The following is an 18,779-nucleotide window of genomic DNA, read 5'->3' as shown; positions in this document are numbered from 1 at the left end:
CCATGGGTGTATGCTGCTGTCGCTAGGAGGCTGACACTACGTGAATACAAAAAAGATTAGCTCCTCCCCTGCAGTATACACCCACACACTGGTTCTAGCCGAACCAGTTCAGTGGCAAAGCAGTAGGAGAACAAACATCAAATAAGGTTGCAACATGTCAAATCAAAGAACAAAACCAGCCATCAGGCTAATAGGGTGGGTGCTGTGTCCCCTAGTGAATGGCTCAGAGAAAAGGATTTTCCGGTGAGTACACAAAAATCTTTCTCCTTCACCTCATTGGGGGACACAGGACCATGGGACGTCCAAAAGCAGTACCTTGGTGGGAAACCGATGTAACAGATCAAACCTCAAGTATCAACTGTCTAGAGATGCGCTAACGCAGCTTGCAATATCATCTGCCCAAGCCCGCATCTGCAGAAGCCTGGGTGTGAATATTGTAGTGCTTTGAAAATGTATGCAGACTGGACCAAGTCACAGCCTTGCAAACGTGTTCCGCCGACGTCTGGTGCTGAATCGCCCAAGACATGCCTACCGACCGAGTGGAGTGTGCCTTAATCCCCGCTGGGATATACTTGCCTCTGACACAGTAGGACTCCTGAATCGCCGAGCGAATCCACCTGGCTATTGTGGACTTTGAAGCGGCTAGTCCTTTCCTGTGACCCTCCGGGAGAACAAAGCATCCGACTTACGGAAAGACGCTGTCTGAAACACGTATTTTCTGAGGGCTCTCACCAGATCCAGAGTGTGAAGGGCTCTCTCCACTCTGTGTACTGGCGCTGGGCAGAGTTAAGGCAGGACAATGTCCTTATTAAGGTGGAAGAAGAGACCACCTTTGGCAATAAGGATGGGGACAGCCTAAACCACCTTGTCCTGGTGGAAAATTAGGAAAGGAGCTCGACAGAACAGGGCAGCAAGCTCCGAGACCCGCCTGATTGACATCACCACAAGAAAGGTGACCTTCCAGGAAAGGTAGGTTAGCGAGCCGTCCTGCAGTGGTTCGAATGGCGCCTCCTGCAGGACACCCAGGACCAAGTTAAGGTCCCAGGTTTCCAGCTGCATTTTATAGTGGGGAATCACATGGGAGACTCCCTGAATGAAAGTTCTCACTTGTAGATTGGAAGCAATTCTGCGCTAGAACAAAATGGATAAAGCCGAGATCTAGCCCTTGAGGGAACTAAGCGCCAGACCTGAATCCAAGCCGATCTGGAGGAATTCCAAAATGGTTTAATGAGAAAAAGGCTTTCCATATGCGGTGATAAATGTCCACCGATGTAGGCTTCCGGGCACTAATCATGGTGGAAACCACCGATTGGGAGAAGCCAGCTTGGGTTAGGACCCAGGATTCAACGGCCAAGTGATTAAACACAGGGCCCCTGAGTTCTGGTGTGAAATCGGACCCTGGGAAAGCAGATCTGGTCGATCCAGCAGTTGCCAAGGCACGTCGGCGACGAGCTGCACAAACTCCACGTACCACACTCTGCGTGGCAAGTCCAGAGCGACTAGGATCACCGAAACCCCCTCCGCTTTGATCTTCCTGATGACTCTCGGGAGCAACGTAAGCGGGGGGAAAACACGTATAGAAGATGAAACTGACACCATGGAAGGACCAGAGTGTCCGCCCCGATGGCTTCTGGATCCCGATACCGAGCTACAAACTCTGGCACATTGGCATTTAATCTTGAAGCCATCAGATCCACATCTGGAGTCCCCCAAAGAAGACAAATCTGGTGGAAAACCTCCGGATGAATAGCCCACTCCCCAGAGGAGAGACCCTGGCGGCTGAGGAAGTCTGCGGCCCAGTTTTCCACGCCTGGAATGTGAACTGCTGAAATGACAGAATGGTTCTTTTCGGCCCAGCGGAGAATGTGAACTACCTACTGCCCCCAGCTAAGGAGTCTGGCGTCGGTAGTAGTGACCACCAGCCATCGAACCGGAAGAAAGGATTTCCCCTGGCTGAGGGAAGACTGCAACATCCACCACCTGAGCGCTTGTCTGACCCGCGGGGACAGATGGCACAGCCGGTCGAGGGAGAACGGGTTCCTGTCCCAGGCCGCCAAAAGCGCATGCTGCAGAGGGCAGAGGTGTAGCTGGGAGAAAAGAACAGCTGCCATCACTGCCACCATTTTCCCCAGGACCGTCATGCCGAAACGGATGGAGAGAGGGGATTGACGACAAAGTGCCCGGGCTCCCTGTTGAAGGGCTAAGACTTTGTCTCGAGGGAGAATCACCAACCCTCGGGAGGTGTCCAGGAGCATCCCTAAAAAGGATATCTGCTGAGCTGGAACGGGAGAGGACTTGCTTAGATTTATAAGCCAGCCCAGACAAGAAAGAGTATCCAGAGTGATACACGCACACACTCCGCACAGGCCTGGAAAGATGGTCCCTTGATCAGAAGGTTAATAAAGTATTGCAAAACAACCATGCCCCGAGAGTGCAGAATGGTTATGACGGCCGCCATGTCTTTCGTAAACATTCTGTGGGCGGTGGCGAGTCCGAATGGAAAGGCTGTGAACTGGAAATGCTCTTCGCCCACAGCAAAGCGCAGGAACCTCTGGTAAGGGGGAAAGATCGGAATATGGAGGTACGCATCCCAGATGTTGAAGGATGCAAGGAACTCCTTTCCCCCCCCCCCCTTCTCCATGGAGGAGATGACCAAACGGAGGGACTCCATTCTGAAGTGCCTGACCTTGACAAATTTAAGAGTTTCAGATCCAGGATGGGCTGCACTGTTCAGTCTTTCTTTGGAACCACAAATACGTTCGAGTAGAAGCTTTCGAACCTCTCATTTTCTGGGACCTGAATAATGACCGCGTCGTAGTGTAACAAATCGATGGGTCGGTAAAAGGACCGTGCCCGCACCTCTGTTTTGGGGGAACGAGAGGGGAAGAATAGTGTCAGGGGACAGGAAGAAAATTCTATTCTGTATCCAGAAGACACCAGGTCCCTGACCCATTCGTCGTGAACGACGGAGAACCAAGCCTGACGAAACAGGAGTAGACGTCCACCTACCCTGCAGGTGCTGACCAGATGAAGCGATGAGTCATTGGGTCAAGAATCTATGGGATCTAGATCCCATAGTTCTGGACTGTCCCTACGTGGTTAGGGTCCCGATCCGGAAGAGGCGGTCGTAGTTGACCAGCCAGGGTTGGTGCGAAATGACCGGAAACAAGTTTGTTGCTGACGGCAAAAAAGGTTGTCTGGTCTTTGGCTAGGGAGGAATTAACTTTTTCCCCTGTAACATCAGTGATAAGCTGATCCAGCTTCTCTCCAAATAAACGACGGCTCCGATAAGGCAGAGAGGTTGCGCGAGAGGGTTCGGGAGACGTACTATGGGTCAGTTTCCTAGCTGTCCATGTATTTTGTGCCAGAGTGCAGCCCCTGCTGGCCGACGGTTCCCTTGTAGAAGAGGAATCTTCTAAATCAGGCAGACGAATGCCCGGACCTGTGGAGGGGTCCTGGAGGAACTCAAAGGCTTTAGCCAGTGAGGCCATGGACTGCAACAGTGACGAGGCCCACTCAGGGGGACTAAATACGCTGGGTTCGGTAGTGGCGGAGGACTCCTGAGCGCATTTGGGGTCACCAGCTTTGCCGAGAGGGTTACTCTGTCCCCGGGGGAACCGAAGACTGACAGATGGTACATGAGGAGAAAAACACTGTATGGGTCTTGGTAGCCCTCCTGGATGTCTTAGAAAATGACATGGTGTACCCCAGTATATCCTGACTCTGCCAAGTGCCCCAGTGAAGAGAAATGCCCAGGAACATACTGCAGGGAAAGCCAATAGTGTCGCAGCACAGCTCTTACCCATGGTCCTGTGTGCCCAAAGCAGTCCTTTGCTAGAAACCCGGCTGGGATATGGAGAAGTCTGCAGTGCAGGGGAGCATTCGGAAGCAAAGTAATGGCCGCCGGGAGCAAGCACAGTAGTTTGCGTTGTGAAGATGCGGTAAGAGTGGGGGGAGCTGGCTGAACGAACACAAGCGAATGGGCGGAGCTTCTGGCTTGTGGCCTAGCAAAGGCCGAAGCCGGGGAGTAAATTTCCGGCACCAGCCGGAAGGTACCTTGGCCTGGGGAAGTGCAGCGCAGTCAGGAGCCCTCCTGCCGAACCTGATCCGGAGGGCCGCTGTGGGGAATCGCAGAGCTTGACCGCTCTGTCTGCAGGTCACGTGCTGCAGATTAGACGGTGCAGGGACCCTCCATCCCCTTGTTAGGGATGTGGAGAGGGACCGTCCGCCTCCTTACATCACCGCTGTTCTATCAGTGGTGATGCAGTGGTGGGCGCTCAGATGCCATCGATGCCTCTGTACTTCCTAGGGGGTTAACTCCCCCAGGATGGGACAGGGCTGTTGTCCGGCTCTAGCGAACCTCACTGCAGAAGTGGGTACATGGAGTTGACACTCCATGTTACCGTCTGTTGATGGTACAGGGAGAGTGGTGCACTTAAGGAACTCGTCGCCCCTAGAATAGAACTCAGGCATGGCTATAGACTGTGCAGGAGGGGGTACGTGGAAGCGACACTCCACGTTCCCGCCTGTTTGTTGTGGGAGATCGAAACCCTGAAGGGATCCGTCACCCCTATAATCCTTGAGAAAAATTGGTAAAAAAGTAAAAAAATAGAATAAAAAAAAAAAAAAAAAGATTTTTTTTTGTCTGACTATCAGACTCACGTGCCTCCTACGGACACTAAGAATGAACTGGTTGAGCTGGAGCCAGTGTGTGGGTGTATACTGCAGAGGAGGAGCTAACTCTTGTATCAGCCTCCTAGTGGCAGCAGCATAACACGCATGGTTCTGTGTCCCCAATGAGGTTTCTGTGTCCCCAATGAGGTGAAGGAGAAAAAAAACGTTTACCCTAGCAAAGAAGGGAAATGAAAAAATACATTACAAATGAATTGCTAAATAATTGTAACAATCGTCAATTTATTTATAATAATGCATTGTTTCATTTATTGATTTGTTTTTTGCTTCATTAAAGGTGTTTTTCAGGAAATAAACTCAAAGACAGGAAAATCATCCTTACCACATGTTTTATTATATTCCCATACTGAGCAAACTGTAGTAAGATGTAGGAAGAAGAGGCTTGAGGAAACCTATAAATTAAGGGAACAAGAAGGAGATGTAATGAAATGAAAACACAAGAAAAACATTCAAGCTTTCTGCAGATGGCCATGATACTGTATGATGGCTTCCTACAAGAGTCATAACACAGTTTGCACATCTCAGTAATATAGAACCACAGAAGCACCATATTCTCTCCCCAAAACCCAGAATGCCAACAACTCGCTCCAGCTTTGCAATCTGGATGAGGCATTGCGCATAATATATTACATGTTTAAAGACTTTCCTAACACTTGGATGTAGATAACAGACCCGCTGCCATCGGAGTACATCATTTTTATTTATTTTTATAAGTTTCTCTGACATTCGGCTGCAGTTTACCTTCTCGCACAGGAATGTGATTAACATGCCCCTACAGAATATGCTTCTGTTAACTATCAACTTCATTACTACAGTGTATAGAAACTTGTAGTGATGGACAATAGATGACATCCTTAGATTCCCCAAACATATCTCACCCTCATTTATTCTCTAGTCCTATAAGTTGGGAGGAAAAAAAAAAAAAACAGCATAGCTCACCCATATACCGTAACCCACGTATCATCCAGGTGGTTATTTGAGGTCAAAGCGTCACCTTGTGTGTGAAATGGGTCGAGCTGAGCAGGTGATAAGGCTTTTCTGCTCTGTATCATGGTCGATGGACTGAATGCTCTTGAATCTGTATACATAAAGATTAATTTACTAATTAATTATAAAACCAGACTAAAATAGGGATTTTTGTGTACTCACCGTAAAATCCTTTTCTCCGAGCCATTCATTGGGGGACAAAGACCGTGGGTGTATGCTGCTGCCAATAGGAGGCTGACACTAAGTGATACAAAAAAAGTTAGCTCCTCCCCTGCAGTATAAACCCTCCTGCTGGCTCTCAGCTAACCAGTTCGGTGCAAAAGCAGTAGGAGATCAATAACAATATATGAGCGTATAGCATGTCATATTATATATGAGAGTATAGCATGTCAGATTATAAAAAACAATCATAAGCTAATAACAGGGTGGGAGCTGTGTCCCCCAATGAATGGCTCTGAGAAAAGGATTTTACGGTGAGTACACAAAAATCCCTATTTCTCCTTCGCCTCATTGGGGGACACAGACCGTGGGACGTGGCACTGTGTAACCGCTACTTACAAGTGCGCCACCGCGGCCTCCAGAGTCCGCCTGCCCAGACTCACATCTGTGGAAGTGTGGGAATTATAGTGCTTCAAGAATGCATGCGGACTGGACGAATCCGCAAGCTTGCAGGCGTGCCTTGCTGACGCCTGGTGCCTAGAACCCTTGATAGACAGGGAGATAGGCTGACATCTAGCACGGAAGGACTCCTGGATGGTGAAAAGAATTCGTCATGTTATCATGGTCGATGAAACGGCTAAACCCTTCCTGAAAATGTCAGGAAGCCTTCCTCTACCGTCAGGAAGCCCAAATAAAATGTGCAACCTTCAGAAGGACGCCGTCCTCAAGACGTACCTACTCAGAGCACTCACTTCGTCCAGAATATGGGGGATCTTATTCCATTTTGTGGACTGGAGCCAAAAGAGATGAAGGAAGAACTATGCCCTCATAACAGTGGTAATACAGTACCACCTTGGTAACAAGGGATGGAGATGGCCTGAGGACAACCTTGCCTCGAAGGTAATAAGGGAAAAAAGTCTGAAAGAGCAGAGAAGCTAGCTCCGAAGACTCGTCAGAGTGAGAATATCGCAGAGGAGAACGGGACGACTTTCCCTGATAGTAAAGTCTGCCCGGATGAAAAAGGAGCCTACTGTAAGGCTCCTAGGAATAATAAGGTCCCAATGATCTAACGGTATGCGATAGGGAAGAACTACGTGTGAAAACTCCCTGTGAGAAAGTCCCTACTTGCGGTTGTGCTGCGATAAGGCGAGAAGATACTAGCTCCGCAAACAAAAAAACGGACGTGGTCAGTGCGGATCTCTGAGGATTACTGGGGCCCCTTTCTGCTTCCGAAAGGCTTTCGGAAGCAGTGGAAGGGGAGTTATGGAAACTGGTACCACGGCAGAACCAGAGCATGGAGAGCGATGGCTCTTGGATCTCGAGGCCGAACCACGAACTCGAGTACATTGGCCTTCAGTCTGGATGTCATCCCACCTACAACTGGAGAGCTCCAGTAAGAACAGATCTGATGGAAGACTTCGAGGTGAAGTTCCCACTGACTTGAGGCGGAACCCTGACGGCTGAATTTGTTTGCCGTTCAGAGTTCTACTTCTGGGATATATACTGCCGAGATCACCGAATAATAGACTTCGGCCCATCAGAGAAAGTGAGGTACCTCGGTCATGGCGCCTGACCGTGGGTACCTGCTAGATGACTGACGTAAGGCACCGCCGTGGCATTATCCAATTGAATTCGGATAGGGAGACCCGCCAGAAGGCAGTGGACCTGCTGTAAGACTACCGTTCGGATCTCCAGAACAATGATGGGGAGAAGACGACTGGCATTGGAAGTTACTACGGTAATAACCATTGAACCGGGAGAAAGGCCCTGGATGAAGAAGGAGCTCAGAGACTATTGTCTGAAAGTCTGCTTGACTTGCTGAAAACGAGCGGAGCGAAGTAAACCGCTTCCATTGTCGTCACCATTTTTGCTCAGAACTCTCTTAGCAAATCGAATGAAAAGAGGGGGTGAGTAATCAAGTCCTCAGAACTCTCCTTGAGCGAGCTCCCTGTTGAAGGGCCATGACCTTGTCTCGAGGAAGAATTACCATCCTTCTAGAAGTCTGCAGGATCATCCTCAAAAAGGATATCTGCTGGGCTGGAAATGAGGAGAACTTGTCTAAGTGTAGCTGCCAGCCCAGGAGAGAAGGTATCGCAAGAGATATAGACGACTCAGCGTAGTCCTGGAAGGGCGGCTAGACAGACCAAACAGGGCAGGACGAGCACGCCTCTAGAGTGCAAGAGAAACATGACATCCGCCATGACCCGAGCGAACACTCTGGGTGCGGAAGCAAGGCCGAAGGACAAGGTTGTGACTGGAAAATGCTGTTGACGAATGGAAAGGCGAAGGAATTTTTGCAGAGGGCAAGCAACCCGAATGTCGATGGATGCCGGAAACTGCACCTTTTTCTGTTGAAGTAATGGCTGAGCGGAGGGACTCCATCCAAAGAAGGAGGACCATGTCAAAGGTTGTTAGAAGTTTGAGGTCCAGGGTCGATCTTACTTTTCGTTCCCCTGTTTGGAACCAAGATCCCTTAGATCTAGACTGTGCTGGACAATCCTTATACAATCCTTTGTCAGTCTCCCGCTCAAAAGATTTGATTGGCCAGTTGTTGCTGGTGTGAATCAAGGTAGTTAAGGTCTCCAGCCAGGAGACCATTGCTCTAGCAATCCATGCGGCCGCTAGGGAGGATAGAGCGCTGGACCCAAAGCCGCAAGACGGAACGAACCAGATTTGCTATCTGACAGTCCGTGGTATTTTTAATTGATGACCCATCAGGTAGGGATACTGGTAGGTATACCACAGGAGATTCTACCCGGTTAAACTGCCCCATGGCAGAATGTGCGGCTGCATCCAGCAGGTCATAGTCTCTTGCCATCTCCTCTTTTCACTGTGCAGAGATAAAAATTAGGAACCCTCGATCCATCAACCTCTTAACAGGGAAGTGGAGAGGAATTGTCCGCCCTCTTGCATCATCCACTAAATAGTGGTGATGCAGAGGGGGGAGCTCGTACGCCAAAAAGGGTGCCTCTATATGTCCACAGAGTTCAGGTCTCCAGGTGGACAGGACAGGTTGTCTGGCGTTAGGCCTGGATGCAGAAGAGGAAACATGGAGACGACACTCCGTGTGCTCGTCTGTTGATGGTGTGGGGAGATCGGTGCCCTTTAAAGGACCCGTCGCCCTTAAAAAACAGGCCAGGCATGGCATCCCACGTAGAGGCTTCTGTCCAGTGAATCGCTTATCCGAATTGAATGGCAAATGCTCTCGAGGGAGTTTAGTCTCTGAAGCTCTGGCAAGCTCAGGCAATATCCAATCCATATTCAGAGCCTTGTTGTCATCAAATCATTGGTGAGGGAGCAGGAAACGAAAAACTTCCGTTTTCTAGATGCCTGTATGTTTCTAGACGTCTGCACGTTTCTAGAATACTTGCGGCCCCTGCTAGCCGACGGCTCCCATGTAGGATAGGGACCATGTATATTGGTCCTGCGAGCACTCCAAACACAGAGGGTACACAGAGGGATTCTCTTGGTCCGAGAACCATGGATTGGTCAGTGAAGAAGTCCACTGAGGGGAACTAGAGGATAAAGCTGGGGTCGGCGGCGGAGGGCTCCTCGGACTGATCAAGCGCCTTTAAGACCAGGGAATACTGGTCATGCACCTTTAAGACCACGAAATACTGGTCATACGCCTTTAAGACCAGGGAATACTGGTCATGCGCCTTTAAGGCCAGGAAATACTGGTCATGCGCCTTTAAGACCAGGAAATACTGGTCATGCGCCTTTAAGACCAGAGAATACTGGTCATGCACCTTTAAGACCAGAGAATACTGGACATGCACCTTTAAGACCAGAGAATACTGGTCATGCACCTTTAAGACCAGAGAACACTGGTCATGCACCTTTAAGACCAGAGAATACTGGTCATGCACCTTTAAGACCAGAGAATACTGGTCATGCACCTTTAAGACCAGAGAATACTGGTCATGCACCTTTAAGACCAGAGAATACTGGTCATGCACCTTTAAGACCAGAGAATACTGGTCATGCACCTTTAAGACCAGAGAATACTGGTCATGCACCTTTAAGACCAGAGAATACTGGTCATGTGCTTTTAAGACCAGGAAACACCGGACTACGTACCAGTAATGCTCTTTTATAGAGCCACGACAGCACCCACTTGAGAGAGGGGATCCGCCCCTAGGAACAGGAAACCCTATGGAGAGAATAAAAGGGGCGGTCCCCCTCGCTCCCACAGTTGGGTTTACAGAGATTGCGAGGAACCGCCCACCAGACTTTAGTAGGTCATTCAATATCATCATTTATAATTAGTTAACTTAAGCATGGCTAACTATAAGAACCAAACACCCTTAACCGTGCTTATAAATAAAAACCTATAAGGGTGGGAAGTGAAGGGGTGCTGTCGTGGCTCTATAAAAGAGCATTACCGGTACGTAATCCGGTGTTTTCTCTTCGCCACGACAGCACCCACTTGAGAGACTTTCAGAGATAGTCATTTGGGAGGGATCACCGTGTTAAGGACTGATCTACCGAAGGACAAGTCAGATGAAGCAGATAGATCTAATCTATAGTGATTATAGAAGGTAGTAGGTGAAGACCAGGTTGCGGCCTTACATATCAGTTCTATCGGAACCTCGGCTCGTTCAGCCCAGGATGATGCAATCGCCCGGGTGGAATGTGCTCTTGCGGTCTCAGGCGGATTCTCCCCTTTGGATGAATAGGCCAGACATATTGCATCTCGAATCCACCGAGATAAAGTACCCTTCGTAATTCCAGCCCCTTTTCTATGACCCTGGAACGAAACAAAGAGAGCCCCGCTTTTCCTCCAGGCGCTAGTCCTATCCAAATAGGCTAATATGGCTCTCCTCACATCTAATGTGTGGTATCTTTGTTCTTCCTGACTTGTAGGGTTATCATAGAAGGAGGGAAGGTAAATTTCTTGTGTTCTATGAAATTTAGTGCATACTTTGGGTAAGTATGAAGGGTCTGTTTTAAGGACAACTCTGTCTGGGAAGACTGACATAAAGGGAGGATCTATCGATAGTGCCTGTATGTCACTTACTCTTCTTGCTGACACTAAGGCGACGAGAAGAGCTGTCTTGAGGGAGACATGTTTTATGTGAGCTGAATGTAGAGGCTCAAAAGGGTGATCTGTAAGAGCTTCGAGAACTAAATTAACATCCCAAGGTGGTACATGGGGAGTTCGAACTGTTTCTGACCTCTGGCATGCTGCAACAAATCTGGCTACCCACTTATTACCTGCGATATCAAGACCATATAAAGCCCCCAGCGCAGAGATGTGTACTTTTAAGGTACTGACTGCCAGACCTAGATCGCGCCCTTTTTGAAGAAATTCTAGAATCATGGGAATGTGAATTTCGTTTGACAGGGCCGTTGGGTAGAGGTTTAGAAATTTTTTCCACACTCTTGCATAGATGGAGGTAGTGGACTTTTTCCTACTTAGTAGTAGAGTGTCAATCACTTTGTTTGAGAACACCCTCATCTTTAGCAGCTGCCTCTCAAGTTCCAGGCTGTTAACCGTAGACCCTTCACCTGAGGGTGGTTGAAGGGGCCCTGGAAGAGAAGATCCCGATCCTCCGGGAGGATCCAAGGGTCTGAGATTGACATGGCTCTCAGCCAGGAAAACCATGGCCTCTTGGGCCAGAATGGAGCAATTAGGATCACGTTTGCGCTGTCCTCCCTTATCTTCCTGATCACTGTCGAAGTAGTATCAGCGGGGGAAAGGCATATGCCTTCTTGAATACCCATGGTACTTGTAGGGCGTCGAAGATATCTGGATTGTCAGATCGGAACAATGATGCGAATTTTTTGACTTGCCTGTTTCGTCTTGTCGCAAAGAGATCTATTTCGGGAGTGCCCCACTTTTTTTATTATCATACAAAAGATACGACGATTTAGAATCCACTCTCCTTGATGGAGAGTGTGGCGACTGAGGAAATCTGCTCTCGAATTGTCGATTCCTCTTACATGTAGCGCTGATATGGACAGGAGGTGTTCCTCTGCCATGGCTAGAATATCGTTGGCTATACACATGAGTCCTTCCGATCTTGTTCCTCCTTGGTGGTTTATATAGGCTACTGCTGTCATGTTGTCTGAGAAGACTCTTGTATGTGTTCCGTGTAGCTGCGGAAGAAATTCAGATAAGGCATGATAAACAGCCTTCAGCTCTTTTTTATTAGAAGAATCATCTGATTCTGTAGGAGACCACAGACCTTGCACTATTTGATCTTCTAAATATGCTCCCCACCCACTAGGACTGGCGTCAGTGAAAACAGTTTTCGATGGTTTTACCACCCAGGGGACCCCACTGGAAAGATGGTTCGGATTTAACCACCAAGTGAGAGATTGTATCACGTCTGTCGTTAAGGAAATACGAGAATCTAATCGGCCAAGTAACCTTTCTTCCTCACGAAGTATTGTATACTGCAATTTCCTACTATGGAATTGGGCCCACGGAACAGCTGGAATACAAGAGGTGAAGGAACCAAGAAGGGACATACCTTCTCTTAGGGAAATTAGAGGGTGGTTAATCACTGATTGTACTTTGTTTATGATTGCTATTTGTTTTGACTCGGGAAGAAAGCACATTTGATTTGTAGAGTCTAGAATAATTCCTAAAAATTTTTGATCAGTTGTGGGGGACAATCTAGATTTTTCCCAATTCACTAACCACCCTAACCCCTGTAAGGATGAAATTGAATCAGACACGCGTTGATGACATTGAGAAAGAGAGTTCCCGACTATCAATAGGTCATCCAAATAAGGTATTATGAGTGTATCTTTTAACCTCAAATATGACATTACTTCTGACATCAGTTTTGTGAAAACTCTAGGGGCTATTGATAGTCCAAAGGGCATTGATGTGTATTGATAATGCCGTATCTGACCTTTGACCATAACTGCCACCCGTAGATATTGTTGATGCTCTCTGAAGATTGGCAGATGATAGTATGCATCTTTAAGGTCAAGAACTGCCATGAAGCAATGGGGAAACAGAAGCTTGATAGCTGACCGAATGGATTCCATTTTAAACGTTTGGTTCTCTAAGAAGACGTTTAGTCTTTTGAGGTTAATTATTGTTCTTTATGATCCGTCAGGTTTTTAAATCAAAAATAAAGGGGAATAAAATCCCCTTCCTTTTTGATGAAAAGGGACTTCCACTAATACTCCTTTGGACAGGAGAGTTATTATTTCCTGTTCCAAGGCCTCTTGTTGTGAAGGTGAACCTAAGGCAGTCAAACAAAACGAGTCCGGCGGAACTTGAGAAAATCTTAGTTTTAGGCCTGTAGTTATAAGGCTAGTTGCCCATGAATTAGAGGTTATTGCCAGCCATTGTGTGGAGAAGAAGGACAACCTACCACCAACAGGTAGATCTGTCCTAGCGGGGTTTATCCTCAGGTTTGAAGGGGCGTTTTCCGAAGAAGGCTCCCTTCTGCTTAAAGTCCTTATTAGCCCAACGGTCCTGGTTTTTATAGTCCCGTCTTCTGTTGAACATGGGCTTTCGGAATGCTCTCCTATAAGATGGAAGATAAGAGTTATTGGGGAACCCTTTCTTCCTCTCACCCGCTTTGGTAAGAATGTCATCCAACTGAGCACCAAATAGGTACTCACCTTGGCAGGGCAGACCACATAACTTGGATTTTGTTTGTGGATCGCCTTTCCACCCCTTTAGCCACAAGGCGCAGCGAGCCGCGTTGGTTAGGCCTGCTGATTTGGCTGCTAGTCAGATGGAATCAGCCGAAGAATCTGCCAAAAAGGCAGTAGCTCCTCTAATCAACGGAATGGATGACACGAGTTTATTGCGGGAAAGGCCACCTTTTAAGCCTTCTTCCAGATCATTCAACCAAACCATCAGGGACCTAGCAGTACATGTGGCCGAGATAGCTGGTCTAAAGGCTCCTGTACAGGTTTCCCAAGCTCTTTTTAAAAGGGAATCTGCTTTCCGATTGAGCGGGTCTTGCAGGGATCCTGAATCTTCAACAGGCAATAAAGATTTCTTAGAAGTGGATGCCACTGCCGCATCTACTTTTGGGGCTTTTACCCATTTGGAGAAATCCTCGTCATTAAAGGGATAGCGACGTTTTGAGGAAGACGGCAACCCTCTTTGCCCCTGGCTTTCCCACTTTTTTTTAACTAACTCCTTTATTGCTGGAATAATAGGAAAGGAAGGTCTCTTTTTCTCGGACAGGCCAGCAAACATCACGTCCTGTGGTGTTTTAAGGGTCTTAGTATCTTCTATACCCATGGTGTTACGTACTGATCTGACTAAATTGTCAATGCTTTCTGTAGGGAAACATGTATCCTGTTCACCCTCCGAGGATATAACCTCTTGGGAACTGTCCGACTCCTTATCCTCAACCTCAGATGACTGTTCAGATATAGGAGAGCTGTATTTCTTCCTACTTCCAGGAATTTTATCCGAGTTTCGAAAGGCTCGCAACTCCTCTCTTATCATACTACGTATATCATCCGACCTTACTGAAGGTGGATTCGATGCAAGACTGGAATAACTTTTTTAAGTAGGTATCCGGGAGCGGCTGAGAGCATAAGGCACATTGCTTATGTTTTGATTTCCCTGTTCTTTTAACCTAGGGAATTAGACGAAAGAGGGAGTATAATCAGCTTAGAATAGGGTAGACATACACTCACCCCTGAAGCTGTCATAATACCGGCTGGAGAGGAGGAGACGGAGGCACAGATGGAGGAACCGACCGGTCCGATCTCTTTTCCCTGGCGCTCTTGGAGGATGATCTGCGGCTGCTAGTCCGGCTTCCTGGTGTGACAGCGTTAACCTCAGAAGAAGGCAACGTTGTCTCTTGAGGAGATGCCATGATGGACGCCGGGAATCAGCGCCGGCGTCCTTTTGTTATGGGGGCCGCCATCTTCTTCCTGCCGCACCCGGAAGTGACCACTACATCCGGGTTGCGGCTCTGCTGTGCGCGCCTGCGCTCCCACCCAGCGATCGCGCAGGCGCCGTCCTCCTCCTCTATCACCCCGGAAGTTGTAGTAATACTTCCGGGGGAGAATTACTGGGCCCCATGCTGCCTGTGCGCCACCCGAGGCTGGCGTCACAGGATCTTACCCCAGCGGTCCGGCCCGCAGGTCTGCTGGATGCCTCTCCGTGAGCCAGGCGACTCCCCGATCCTGGCCTCACGGTACCTGCCAGCAGAGGGGGGAAGCTGAGACAGGACCCCCGACGCTGCTTCCAGCTCTGGAGCCCTTGCCGTCCCTATTCAGGTAAACCGCGCAAGCGGCGTCCAGGCTGGGAATCCTCTTCTCTCCAGGTCTCCCGTAGGAACAGGAAACCAACTGTGGGAGCGAGGGGGACCGCCCCTTTTATTCTCTCCATAGGGTTTCCTGTTCCTAGGGGCGGATCCCCTCTCTCAAGTGGGTGCTGTCGTGGCGAAGAGAAAATACTGGTCATGTGCCTTTAAGACCAGGCCAGGTACTTCCTTATCCGGGTACTGATGTAGAGTCGATGTGCCCGTTTAATGCAAAAATACTGTCACCCCAGTGTGAGCTGGCCGGGTGGACCAAGATTGCCACCGGGAGCTGCAGAGTTGATAAAATCTCGCAGAGAGCGAGAAGCGCCAATTTGGGGAGCGGAGCCACAGACACGATGTTGAATAGGCCTAAGCCGGGGCCTAAATTTCTGTAGCCGGCGGAAGTCACCAGTGGGTCGTTCCAGGCAAGACTTCCAGGATGCGGCCTACAAATCGGCCGAAGCTGGGGACTAAATTTTTGCAGCCATCCAGAGCGTTACCTCAGAGAGGTGGGCCACAGGGAAGTGGCTGAGGCTGCCTGTCAGCATGTGAATATCCCTCTGAAGATGGATCCACTCACCATTGATGCGCGTCCCGGCATGGAGCAGCCGCGGATGTGGGTTTCAGCGCTGTTCTGTGCAGCGTGGACGGTGCAGGGATAAGCCTCAATCCATCATCCGTTTGTTAGGGAGGTGGAGAGGACCCGTCCGCCTCCTTGTGCCATCCGCTTTCACAGTGGTGGGACAGTGGGGGCTGCTCGGACGCCATAGAGAGGGGCCTCTGTACAGCCACGGAGTTCAGTCCGGGTGGACAGGGCCAGTTGTCCGGCATTAGGCCTGGCTCCAGGAGAGGATACATGGAGGCGACACTCCATGTGGTCGCCTGCTGCTGGTGTGGGGAGATCGGGACCATGAAAGGAACCGTCGCCCCTGAAGTGAGCTCAGGCATGGCTTCCCACGTCGCAGGAAAGGGTACGGGGAGGTATACTCGCCGTGCTCGCCTGTTGATGGTTCGGGGAGATCGGAACCTTGAAAGGAACCGTCGCCCCCTTCACTCCGTTAATTAAAAAATAAAAATTTACAGAAAAGTAAACAATAAAATAAAAACATTGGGGTCTGAAACAGACCCATGTGCCTCCTACAGACACTAAGCAAGAACTGGTTAGCTGAGAGCCAGCAGGAGGGTGTATACTGCAGGGGAGGAGCTAACATTTTTTTGTATCACTTAGTGTCAGCCTCCTATTGGCAGCAGCATACACCCCACGGTCTGTGTCCCCCAATGAGGCGAAGGAGAAATAGATAGTTATAGCTCCTTTATTAACTTGTATGAAAAACAGCTGCTGCAGATCTACCAAAGAGATCGTAAGCAAACTTGGAGATGAAAGTGGATGTAAAACCCGCCTTGCCGTGGATATAATATACAATAGAGGACACCTGATATGGATGCGGTTTTGTCAACGTGTTTTAGGCTATGCGCACACGTCCGGAATTTCCGTGGCAATTCCGAAACTGTGCCGCGGGTAAAACGCATGCGGAATTGGCATGCGTTTTCCCGCTAAACACTAGCGTTTTACAAGCGTAATTAGCTTGCAGAATGCTAGCGTTTTCCAAGTGTATCATCGCTTGGAAAACTGATTGACAGGTTGGGCACACTTGTCAAACAGTGTTTGACAAGTGTGACCAACTTTTTACTATTGATGCTGCCTATGCAGCATCAATAGTAAAAAGATCTAATGTTAAAAATGATTAAAAAAAAAAAAAAAAAAATCGTGACATTCTCACCTTCCGGCGTCCCCTGCAGCCTTCCCGCTCCCAGAAATGCCTCGCGGCAATGACCTCAGATGATATAGCGAGACTACTACGTCATCACAGGTCATTGCCGCAAAGCATCCCTGGGAATGGAAGAATCGCGAGAAGCAGGAAGGCTGCAGGGGACGCGGGAGGGCTGCAGGGGACACCGGAAGGTGAGAATATCACGATTTTTTATTTTAATTCTGTTTTGTTTGTTTTGTTTGTTTGTTTTTTTTTTTTACAGGTATATGGTTCCCAGGGCCTGGAGGAGAGTCTCGCCTCCTCCACCCTGGGAACCAACCGCACATGATTCGCTTACTTCCCACATGGTGGGCATAGCCCCATGCGGAGAGTAAGAGGATCATTGCATTCCTAGGTGTGCGGAATCCCCGCGATTCCGCACAAAGAACGAACATGCTGCGTTTTTTTTCCGGAATGCGATTCCGCTGCGGAAAAAAATGCAACATGTGTACAAAAATTGCGGATTGCATTCTAATAATAGGATGCTTAATGTATGCTTTTTTTCGCAGTTTTGTCGTGTTTTTTAAGCGAAAAACCGCAAAAAAAAGTGAAAAATCCTAAACGTGTGCACACAGCCTTAAAGGGATACCTCTTCATCAGGACAAACCACAATAATAGGTATTACTGTGGTTTGTCCTGATGAAGAGGAATGATTGTTCTTTCCATTTGATGATAATGGATTTGATTGTGCTCCAGGGGGATCATCGGAAATTCAGAATTTTTTCATTATTTTTGTTTAGAATAACCCAACCCTGACTTGCACTGCTCAACAAATTTACCGCTGACTTGTTTGTAGATCTCTTTGATCTTCATGATGTTTGGTTAGTGGTGCCTCTTGCTTAATGGTGTTGCAGCCTTTCAGAAAAGGTGTGTGTATGCAAGGGGCTGCCATATGACTCTTCCTCTCTAAGGCTACGTTCACATTAGCGTTGCGCGCCGGTGCGTCGGCGACACAACGGCGACGCAACGCACGACGCACCAAAAACGCACGCAAAAACGCTGCGTTTTGCAACGCGTGCGTCGTTTTTTGACGAAAATCGGACGCACGAAAAATGCAACTTGTTGCATTTTCTTGCGTCCGACGCTAGCGTCGAAAACGACGCACGTGTCGGAAAACGCAACAAAAAAAACGCACGCGTCCCCCATGTTAAACATAGGGGCGCGTCGCCGCTGTGTCGCCGACGCAACAGCGACGCACATTAGCGGAACGCTAATGTAAACGTAGCCTAAACAATGTTTGTACCAAGTTTATGGTTTTATTGTATTTTTGTGACTATTACTATGTGAATCTGCATAGTTTGATAGGCACTAATGTAATGTATGTGGTTATTGTATTGTGATTAATGTATAATGTTATTCATGTGTAGTGCATAGAGAAAGTCTAGGGTATATAAAGCATAGCATAGGACTTAAGGATGAAGTTAGCAGGGGGAAACATTTAGTTGGGGACACATTACAGGAAGTTCAGTGCGTAATGTTAGAAGGCAGTGACTGAAGTTAAATAGGTGAAAGGTGAAGTGTGCCCAGCAACCAACTACTGGGGCAGACAGAGAAAAGATACAGTTGGTGATTGGTCCAGCCCAAAGTGGGAGGGGTTAGGGCAAGTAAAAAGCAACCACTTCCTTGTTTAGTCAGTTAGCAAGGAAAATTTGTTGGTGATAGTTGCTAGGGCGAGTTCAAGTTGCAAAAAACTGAAGCACAGCGTGGGCAAAGGCGTTCCAGCGGTATAAAGTCATTCAAAGCTCTCTATGGACATTCCTGCAACATCCGGAGCCTAAGGCTCAAGTCGGGGTCTATGGAGAGCACTGACAACACTTCCTTACAGTGGAAGATGGAATGTTGAGGATCTTGAGAATACTGCCGAACTGGATTGGAAAACTCTGGGGCT

General features: G+C 48.4%; 1 protein-coding gene across 3 annotated transcripts in view; it reads right to left on the bottom strand.

The window, feature by feature from the left end:
* Nucleotides 1–18,779, bottom strand: part of LOC138676752 (nucleoporin NUP35-like) — a 64,789-nt gene that overhangs the window by 25,197 nt on the left and 20,813 nt on the right. For all 3 annotated transcript variants that reach the window (XR_011320818.1, XM_069766328.1, XM_069766330.1), the window contains exons 5-6: nucleotides 5,632–5,770; nucleotides 5,015–5,084 (exon numbers count right to left, since the gene is read on the bottom strand). Coding sequence is in view for 2 of the 3 variants with exons in the window: in XM_069766328.1 (XP_069622429.1) it covers nucleotides 5,015–5,084; nucleotides 5,632–5,770 (209 nt within the window). In the remaining variant the exon portion in view is untranslated. The remainder of the gene's footprint in view (nucleotides 1–5,014; nucleotides 5,085–5,631; nucleotides 5,771–18,779) is intronic.

Source organism: Ranitomeya imitator, chromosome 4 (assembly GCF_032444005.1).
Source record: "Ranitomeya imitator isolate aRanImi1 chromosome 4, aRanImi1.pri, whole genome shotgun sequence".
In the NCBI taxonomy this organism is placed as follows: domain Eukaryota; kingdom Metazoa; phylum Chordata; class Amphibia; order Anura; family Dendrobatidae; genus Ranitomeya; species Ranitomeya imitator.
Note: the sequence above shows the minus strand (reverse complement) of the source record. Positions and strands in the feature narration are given on the sequence as shown.